General features: G+C 39.4%; 1 protein-coding gene across 1 annotated transcript; it reads left to right on the top strand.

Annotated features, from left to right (window-relative positions):
- Positions 1–2,124: 2,124 nt before the first annotated feature.
- Positions 2,125–2,769, top strand: LOC110274825 (uncharacterized). Its single transcript, XM_021130141.1, has one exon. It carries the CDS (start codon positions 2,125–2,127, stop codon positions 2,767–2,769), a length of 645 nt encoding a protein of 214 aa, XP_020985800.1.
- Positions 2,770–10,905: the final 8,136 nt, after the last annotated feature.

Genomic DNA, 10,905 nt, shown 5'->3' with positions numbered 1-10,905 from the left:
ACAGAATCACGGTGGATCAGGGGATCTCAGCAGACATCCTATTCAAACCAACATTTGACAAGTTGGGATTGGACGAAAAGGAGTTAAGGGCATACCCTGACACTCTCTTCGGACTGGGGGACGCACCAATAAAACCACTAGGCTTTATACCCTTGCATATAACTTTTGGAAAGGGAATGAAATCCAAAACTCTAAGCATCGATTTTATTGTCGTCGATGTGGGCTCGGCCTATAACGCCTTGATAGGTAGAACGACCCTAAATCGGCTTAGAGCAGTGGTATCTACCCCCCATCTTTGCATGAAATTTCCAACACCAGAGGAAATTGCAACCATCAGGGGAGATCAGAAGGCAAGGAAGTGAACACTATTGAGCTCGGAGGCATCCGAGTTAAGAAGAGTTGCAACCACAACCCGGGGGGAAGACCAAAGAAGTTCAGATCGGGCAAGAGGAAGGAAAAAATACTAACATGGGAGCTAACTTGAAAGGAGATTTGAAGCAGAAGCTGATAAGGCTCCTACAAAAAAATTCCGACCTCTTCGCTTGGAAAGCTTCCGACATGCCCAGGATAGATCCCGAGCTCACTGTTCAACAGAGAAGACGGAAGCTCGGTCCTAAATGGGCTCAAGTGGTCGAAGAACAAATACAAGCCCTTTTAGAGGCCGGCTTTATCAGAGAAGTTAAGTACCCGCCTGGCTGGCAAACATGGTGCTAGTCAAGAAGCAGAACGGCAAGTAGAGGATGTGCGTTAACTACACCGACTTAAATAAGGCGTGTCCAAAAAACCCATATCTTCTTCCAAATATTGATACCCTAGTAGATTCTAGCTCGGAATACCAATACTTTTCGTTTGTGGATGCATACTCAAGATATAATCAAATTCTGATGTACAAGTCGGATCAGGAGAAGACATCTTTCATCACGCCTAGAGCAAATTATTGCTATGTGGTCATGCCCTTCGGGTTGAAAAATGCAGGAGCTACATATCAAAGGCTGATGGACAAGGTGTTTGCACCTCACCTTGGGAGTCTAATGGAAGTATATGTGGATGACATGTTAATAAAAACTAAGGATGAGGCCGATCTCCTGACCGACCTCTCACAAGTCTTTAACACCAAAAGGGCGTATGAGATAATATTGAATCCCGCAAAGTGCACCTTTACAGTAGAGGCCGGAAAATTTTTAGGGTTTATGCTAACACAAAGGGGATTGAAGCTAACCCCAATAAGTGTAGAGCAGTCCTGAAAATGAAGAGTCCGACCTGTTTAAGGGAGGTCCAGCAGGTAAACGACTGACTCGCAACTCTCTCCATATTTTTAGCAGGATCAGCGTTGAGATCCCTACCACTTTTTTCTCTACTAAGGAAAGGATGCTAGTTCGAATGGACTCCTGAATGCAAAGAAGCTTTTCAGGAGTTCAAAAGGTTCTTGAGCCAACCTCCCATTCTGACCTGTCCTAAAATCGGGGAGGAACTCGTCCTGTATTTGTCTGTAACCGAAAAGGCTGTAGCGTCAGCACTCAAACAGGAGGATGAGGTCAGACAACATCCTGTATACTTCACTAGTAAAGTCCTACAAGGCCCCGAGTTAAGGTATCAAAAACTCGAGAAGTTTGCGTATGCCTTAATAGTGGCATCTCGAAGGCTACGGCCTTAATTTTAAGCTCATACAATAAAAGTTCGAACGAACCAGCCCATGAAGCAAATCATTCTCAAAATAGATATTGCGGATAGAATGGTTCAATGGGCTATAGAACTATCTGAGTTCAACTTAAAATATGAAACTCGGATAGCAATTAAAACCCAATGCCTGACCGACTTCATGGTAGAATAGGCGGGAGAACAAGAGGAGACCTCCACAACTTGGGAGTTGTATGTGGACGGGTCTTCCAATAAAGTCGGAAGCGGTGCAGGCATAATACTGGTCAACCAAGAAGGAACCCAAATAGAAGTCTCCCTAAAATTTGAATTCCCAGCCTCCAACAATCAAGCAGAATATGAAGCCTTGATTGCCGGGTTGAAGCTAGCAGAAGAAGTCAGTGCAACCAAAGTAGTGGTCTTCAGTGACTCTCAAGTGGTGACTTCTCAAATCAATGGAGAGTATAGGCCAAAGATCCAAATATGAAAATGTACTTAGACAAAACTTTGGAGTACTTAAGGCGATTCTCGGAGACCGAGGTCAGACACATAACTCAGGATCTTAACAGCAGAGCAGACGCCCTCTCCAAGTTAGCAGGTACAAAGCCAGGAGGAAATAACAGAAGCTTGATCCAAGAAATTCTCCAAGAGCCCCCCGTCATGAAAATAGAGGCTAAGCAAGATGTCTTAGAGGTATCCGGCTTGGACCTCAGGTGGATGACCCCATTAATTGAATACATAAAATTCGACATCCTACCCAAGGAGGAAAAAGAAGCCAAGAAAATACGGAAAGAAGCACAAAGTTACATATTGGTGAAAAATATCCTCTATAAAAGAGGAATATCCACACCATTGCCGAAGTGCGTCCCAACCTCAAAGACAACAGAAGTTCTGGAAGAGGTACACAATGGCATTTGCGAAAACAATCTCGGAGCAAGGTCTCTAACCAGAAAAGTTATCCGAGCCAGGTTTTACTGGCTAACCTTGCAAAAGGATGCTACCGACTTCGTAAGAAAATGTCAGCCATGCCAACTTTCATGTCGCTCCCCCCGAAGAGCTCATCAGCATAACTTCTCCATGGCCTTTTGCGAAATGGGGATTGGACCTACTCGGACCCTTTCCCCAAGTGCCTGAACAAGTAAAATACCTCATAGTGTGAGTAGACTACTTCACAAAGTGGATTAAAGCAGAACCCTTGGCCACAATTACAGCTCAGAGAAGTCGGAAGTTCCTCTACAAAAATATCATTACCAGGTATGAAATTTCCCATTCCATCACCATGGATAATGGAACCCAGTTCACCGACTCTACATTTAGAAACTTGGTAGCCAGTACGAAGATCAAGCATCAGTTCACCTCGGTTGAACACCCACAAGCAAATGGGCAAGTCGAGGCAGCCAATAAAGTCATTCTAGCTGGGTTGAAGAAAAGGCTTCAAGATGCAAGGGGGCTTGGGTCGAGGAGCTCCCTCAAGTGTTGTGAGCCTATCGAACCACACCTCAATTAGCTACTGGAGAAACACCCTTTCAACTTGCTTATAACATAGAAGTCATGATACCAGTTGAAAACAACGAGCAAAGTTCAATGGTGAGATTCTATGATGAGGTCGGCAATCTCATGGCACATAAAAAAGAGCTCGAACTACTCCATGAAGTCTGAGAACAGGCCCAGATAAGGGAAGCAGCGCTCAAGCAAAGAATGACGAGTAGATACAACAAGAAAGTCATTCGTAGAATCTTCACCTCAGACGACTTGGTCTTGATTAGGAATGACATCGGCATAAACAAGTCAGGTAAAGGAAAGCTCGCTGCCAATTGGAAGGGGCCATATAGGAAAATTGAAATACTCGAAAAAGGGTATTACAAAGTATCCGACCTGGAGGGTACTGAGCTCCCCAGGTCGAGGCATGCTTGCAACATGAGGAGGTATTATAGCTAGAAGCGAACTCAACTCCCTGATGTACTCTTTTTTCCGACTTCATGGTTTTTTCCCAAAAAGGATTTTCCTGAAGGGGGTTTTAACAAGGCATCAAAGCGGGGACTAAGGGTTAAAAGTTTTAAATCCCTTAGTAGCTAACAACAACTTTTGTAAAAGTTATCTCCATCAATTAATAAGCATTTACTTTATCTTTTCATAAATTCCATTAGTATAATTATTCTACGAAACGCACCGATTTAAGCTCGAAAAAGCGTAAAAACCCATGACCGACCTGACTGGTCGGTGAGATAAAATGACAAGGTACAAGTCAGTGTAAAGAGGTTACAAAAGATGGTCATGATAACTTGGGAATAATATCACTAACGACTCACAAGTTGGAAAGCCCGAGAAAAACAAAAATGCATCGCAAAAATAACCTAAGTTATGAAAACAATTCAATAAGCAAAATTGAATATGTAAAGTCAAAATAATGGAACACAGAAAGAGATACAAAAATCCCTCGAAGATAGAAACGAAGAATTACCCAACAAAAAGTTTTCGAAAAGTTCTAACTTAGAGCATTTCATATGACAAAAAATGTTTTAATAAATCAGAAAGATCAAAACAACAAAGGGTTTTTCACAAAAAGCCTTATAAAAATCAGCCAACAAAAATTATTTTTAAGCATAAAAAACCCAACAAAGCATGCATAATAAAAATATTTTGTTAAAGGGTCTATCCAAAAAGGGACCCGCAAAACAAACAGTTGTTGTTAATGACCCTATTTAGGGCCAAATGTCAGGGATCACCACATCAAAACAAACATATAAAAAAATATATTGTTTAAAAAGGGCCCACAAGCCGGGCCCTAGTAGTTGAAAATCATTGGGAACCAAGGAAAGGATTAGAGTCATCGAGAGGAGTGGAACTCGGGTCTGCTGCAGGAATCAGAAGGGTTGAAGGGATCTTTTTGGCGGCAGAAGTCGGAACTTTAGAAGAGCTCGACAAGAATCCTTCCTGTTGCTCCACCTCAAGGGGAGGAGACTCAACAATTCGTTGCCCACGAGTCTTCATCTCTGAATCGGTTTCAGGACGAGGAGGAGAGACAATTGCACCATCAATGACGATTTTGTCAGGACGGAGGGGTGAAAGGTGCAAGTCAGGAGCGATAACCCCGACTTGTTCCTTGAACATCGTGAAGGCCTCCTCCGAACTCTCAACAATTGAATCCTCCAGATCCTGATAGGTTTCCCGATTCAACTCCAGCTGCTTCTGCAAATCAAGATTCTCAGAAAAATCCTAACATAATTCTAGTCCGCCTTCTCCTTCAACCCCTCAGCCATGGCACATTGGCCCATCAATTTTTTTCTCCCTCTCTTGGAGTCGGGCAAGTTCCTCCTGCAACCAGGCATTCTCCCCCTATAGCCTCTTCTCCTCTTCCTGATATAAGACAATCCTCCCCTCAAGATCCTCTAGGAATTTCCTAGAAGCACTTAAGGGAGCCTTATCCAAAATATCAAGAAGAGAAGAACAAACCCCGGCAACTCGAATCCCTCTTCGAATAAAAACATGAAGATGATTTCGAAGGGAAGCATCATCCATAGAAAATTGATTATGGGAAATGATGTGTTTTTTTGCAAATTTGTGACCATCAAACCCTGCCTCTCCAGCTATAGAGGAGCCGAATTCTGAGGTCTTGCGCTTCTTCTTCTCAGGTTCTAGAGAAGGATGAGCTGGGGGAACAGAGGCAGGAGAAGGAAGAGAAGAGGTAGTAGTAGGATTTACCATGATCGGCCTCGAAGAGGAGGTCCCCAAGCCAGATCCATGAGAGGGGAGAGACTTTGAAGCTCCGACCTTCTGGGCATCAGCTCGGGTCCAAGCCTTCCTCTTTGTTTCCTGGACTTTTTGATAAGTAGCACTCGATCCACTCTTCACCATCTCTTGAAGGAAGACCAAAAACAATTAGTATACAGGTCAGATAAAAACTAATCAGAAGATATCACAAGAGCAGCCACAAAGAAACAAAAGCTACCTAGCTTAGTTTGGACGAAACTCGGAGGGCTAATGAGAAATTTCTTAGTGTCCAGATTTGGAGCTCCCCCGAGGCCTCTCGAAAAAACCCAACAACAGCTTCTTCTACCTCATCCAAGTCATCTAGGCCATACTTATCTACGGGGGAGACCTCGGACCAATACAGAGGAAATTGGGGATGGCTGTTCTCATTCAAGAAAAAAGGATGATGGCCTTCTATGGCCTGGACCTTGAAGAAAAAGTTTTTGAATTCGTGAAAGGACTCATCAAAGATGCAAAAAACTTTCCAACCTTGAATAGCCCGGAAAGACACCCACTGCTGTTTGTTTTCTTTATTGGAAGCACTGAAAGGTTTAGTCAAGTGGAAGAGATAGAAAAAGATTTTTTAAGAAGTCGGGAAACCAAGCTCTTGGCTGACAAGTTGGTAGATCCTCATGAAACCCCAAAAATTGGGATGAAACTGGGTAGGGACAACTCGGCAATAGGACAAAACGTCCATTTTAAAATCAGAGAAAGGAAGGGAAAACCCCAAACGGATGAAAAGGCAGTCGTACATGAAGAAAAAGTGAGAATAAGAATCAACAACCCTCCCACAGCAAACCCGGTCCTCAAGATCCGGGGCCACTAATTCATACTTGGGCTCATCAGCCTTAAGACTACAAAACCTATGATAGGTGCGAAGCTCGGTTATGAAGTCGATATCCACTAAAGATTTCTCAATAAGCACTAAGGTTGCGAGAACCGGACTGGTCAATAAATCGGTGAGGTTACTGGTTCAATGGTTCACTGGTTCGACCGGAGTTCAACCGGGGTTCAACCGGTTTAATAAAATATTAAATAAAATTATTAAAAAACCCGAAAATAATTTTAAATATATAAATTCAATAATTTCTAACTTAATAAAATTTAAAATTTCACATAATAAATTATCCATGACTTAATATTAGAGGTTCACAAACAACTTCAAACATCAACGTTTATAACTAAACAAAAAAAAACGCACGTAATGACAAACCCATAATGTTCTACATTCAAAAGAAACAATTACTAGCAAGTTTTCAACTAATCAAAGGTGCAACTCATCAAAAATCATAATTATCATTAAGTGTTTCAATATCTCCATCATAAACAGGTAATCCAAAGCCACCATTATCAGAAGTACCATCAAAAGAAGTTGTATTTGAAGAATCAGCTACATTAGGCAAAGATATTTGAAATGGTTGTTCTGACCAAAGATATTTGAAAGGCCTGTAACATTGATACTGGTTCTCGCTCCCTGTTGACATGATGATTGTTCACAACAAGTTCAAGAAAATTATCAACCATATCTCTAACGTTATCTTGCATGCAATTTTTTTAAAAAAAATAGTAAGTGTTAAAATACCATCATATTCAGTCTTATAATAGACCTTACATTGACATGTACAAACACTCCAAAAAAAAAAAAAAACAAAAGAAGCTACCAAACTCATTGGTAGTCCAGAAATGAAGGCCATTCTTTACTAAATGCAGGAAGCAGGATTAAATTAGAAGAACTGTGTGCAACATTAATTTAGATGGCCAAAACTACACTGAATTAAACAACAAAAAATTGGAAGATTTGCAAAAGTGCCCAAAATTCCAACTTCTGTAAGTTGTGCTGTGAATTCATTATAACAAATCGTTAATTTCATTGATATCTACTCTTCTCTTTAATAAAATTCCTTTTCTATCCAAAACGGAAATGTTGCAATCTTATTACGGTAAATGGACCAGCAGAGAGCAAAATATTGTCATACTTCACTATAAATTCATGAAGCCACCGAACAAACAAATAACCTCAGAAAATGAAAAATCAAAATCAAAATTGAACAAATAAAGCAGCAAACAAATTCATGAACAAATAACCTCAGAATCATGAAGCCAGCAAACAAACAAATAATGAAGCCAGTAAACAAAATCATGAACAGAACATGAAAATTAGAAGGCAGCAACAAAATCAAGCACAGAACATGAAAATCAGAAGGCAGCAAATAAAAAAACAAAATCAAGCACAGAAAATAAAATCAGAAGGCAGCAACTAAATCAAAATCACAGACAAAGAAATCATAAAATCAAGCACATAAAATCAGAAGGAGGCGAGCTCATAAATCAAAATCAAAAGGCAGCAAATAGATCAAGAACAGAGTATTACCAAGGAAGATGCGAGTAACGGCGAGGACGCGGTGTCGGCGACGACCAAGGAGGAGGCGAGCTAGGCAACGACGGTGGTGGTTGCGGTGGTCACTACTGTGGCTGCTCAATTGGTGGTGGTGGGCTGGTGGGTATGCGACTGCGAAGAGGGCTAATGGCTATGTGTGACTGGGTGGTGAATTGTGCTTGGGTGATTTCTGGAGCTTGGTGATTTCTGGAAACTGATTAGGGGATTTAGGGCTCGGCCATAAGCAGGACGGGGTGGTGGTTGCGGCCCTCAACGTCGTCGCTGCTGTGGGTGGCTCGGTGGTGAACTGTTGTGGGTGAAGAATGGTTTCCTGAAACTGGAAAGGGGAAATTGCCACTAGAAACTGATTGTGATTATTAGGGATTTAGGGTTACGCGTTTTGCTTTTGCCGTTTTCTTTTTTTTTTAAAATAGGCCAAAACAACGTCGTTTAGCCTTTCTAATTTCAAACAAAAAAACCGTAAAAAAACTGGACGATTATTCCGGTTCACTGGTTAACCGTCGGTTCGATCGGTTCTTCTACCGATTTTTTGCCAGATGGTTTTTAACGTTACCCGGACCAGCTAAGTGACCGGTTCCCAATTTTTCTAGTTGAACCGGTCGGTCCAATTCGGTTTTCAAAACCATGTGCACAGAATCATCTACCCATCTCAAGAGGATCTCAAGGATACGGGAAGACATTTTTTCAGCAATAAGGGAGTGTATATAAAAGCAAAAAAACCTACAAATAAAAATAAAATCATCAAAAAACAGTGCTCCCAAAGATAATACAGTTTCTTCCGAAAGCAAATAAGAAAAATAATCACCAGTTGGCAACAGAAACGATTTCTAATGAACATGCAAAAATCCTAAAGCCTCGCGTTGCAAACAAAGGAGCGGTAAAAGTATGAAATTTTCCCAAAACACACAAGCACACCAAGCAGAAATAAAGAAAGTACTAAACAAATGATAGAGGAAGATGAAGAAGAACCAACCTTCTTTGTAGGACCAAAAGAGAAGTAGTCTCGGCGAAAGAAAACGGTGAAGCACCCGGGAACGAAAGGCCAAAGGGAGTTTTTGAACAAAGAAGTAAGAAAGCAGAGAGAAAACTTCAAAGAGAAGACAAAAGAAAGCAAAGAAAGAAGAGGAAAAAGTATTTATAACAGACCAAGGGCATAACAGTAAAACGACGCGGTCATTAAAGAAACGCATCGTTACCAATGTAACTGCCCCCACATGTAAATACAGAATCTTAAACGGACGCGACATTTGATTAGACGCAACGGTTGAGGAATTCAAAATCACGTCGGTTTCAAACTAAAATCACGTCGTTTTCCGACTTAGATAAACCCGAGTTCAATCAAATACTCGAATCCAACTCATGGCTAAGAGATCAGACTCGATTAGGGGGCACTGTTCATGTCCTGGTCCAATATTATGGCACACGCTCAAGTAAGCCAAAAAGGCCCAATCCAAAGGTTGGCTTTTACCACGTACTCGACCTCCTCGAAGAGGTCAGATTTGACATAATCCCCTCCCCAAAGAGGTCGGGTTCAGCATGAGCTGGCAGATAACACTTCTTCAAATAAGTAACTGCCTCCTAAAATCTCTCATCCATTTCTATAAGAGATATCTCAATAATCCTAAGATAATGGGACAGTTTCCCACCTTCAGAAGTGAAACTACTCTAACGGTGGTTATTGGATCATCACCTATAAATACACTGACACACTCAGGTAAAACCAAGTTCTAATACACTGTAAACCTGCTTAACCCCTTACTAACTTTGGCATCGAAGTGTCTTTGTAGGTACCACCCCCATTCCTTCAAACACACAACTCGGTCGGCGCCCCCGAACGCGAACAAGTCGGAGACCACCTTCCTCTATCGTTTGGGCCAATCCTTCAAGCTCAATTCACCTACCTCAAGTTACCTACGTAACAGTTTCAATTATTTTTTGTTTATTTTGTTGATTCTTTAATATTTGAGATGCAGATTTGTTGATTCTTTAGTATTGGTTTCTGTTATTATTTTTTTATTACATTGTTGATTCTTCTATTGTTTCTGATTCTTTGATATTTATTGATTTATTAATTATATTGTTGATTCTTCTACTTTTGTGTTTTTTGTTTATTACATTGTTTCTGCTTCTAATTTCACTGTTGTTGTTGCTAATGTTGTGATGAAGAAGAAAAAAAAGAAGCGAAACTGATTATTTTCGTAAAAAAGGTTTGTTGGAAAATGGTATTTTGGTTCGAAAGATAATTTTTTAAATTAAACTGAATCTTAAGCACAATTTTATATGCAAAAATAAGATTGAAGACGAAAAAATTTTTTGCCTATATTATAGAGACTAAAATCATACTTAACCATTTTTTAATTAAATAATCCGTTATTAAAATAATTAAATTTATTCTAATAAAAAAGTCAATTATTGAATAAATTAATATTTGAATTTGTTTATAATAATATAATAAATAAAGTTTATTAAATATAAAAATATATATATTTCTGTGCACAGTAATCTATGATGCATGGATACTGACATGGACACGGGACACAACACGACATGGAACACGCGAATTTTAAAATTTTATAAGTCATGAGACATGCATACATATAAAATATAAAGTAATTTTTTAAATAAATCGTAACGATATTTTGATATTTTATTGATATTAAAATATAAATGAACTTTTTTAATTATCTTGAATGTCTTATTTTAATTATATCAAGTATTTAAAATATTTTTTATTTTAATAAATAATAATATATACTATATCTAAATTTATAGACTGAATACGCTGACACGTGATGATATTTAGGCGTGTCCAAGTGTGTCCTGAAATAAATTTTTTATTTTTTAATAAGACACAGTTGAACACAATAAATACGCGTGTCGAACGAGTGTCAATAAATATTGTATCCAAAATGTATTTAATATACAAACACAATAACTCAAGCAAAGTATCCGTACGTCAGTAATTAATTAATAACTAATTTCTAAAATATCACTCATCGCACATGATCATTTGTATTCTTTCAGTCTCGTCCATTAACTTCATTTGTATCTATTTATTTATAGCATTCTTTCTGTTTTATCTTTTATTTATTTATTTATTTATTTTTATTTTTATTTTTTTT

The sequence above is a fragment of the Arachis duranensis genome, chromosome 8 (genome assembly GCF_000817695.3).
Source record: "Arachis duranensis cultivar V14167 chromosome 8, aradu.V14167.gnm2.J7QH, whole genome shotgun sequence".
NCBI classification, from domain to species: domain Eukaryota; kingdom Viridiplantae; phylum Streptophyta; class Magnoliopsida; order Fabales; family Fabaceae; genus Arachis; species Arachis duranensis.
Note: the sequence above shows the minus strand (reverse complement) of the source record. Positions and strands in the feature narration are given on the sequence as shown.

Coding starts and splice junctions, on each gene's coding strand:
- LOC110274825 (XM_021130141.1), top strand. CDS start 2,125: ATGTACTTAGACAAAACTTTGGAGTACTTAAGGCGATTCTCGGAGACC.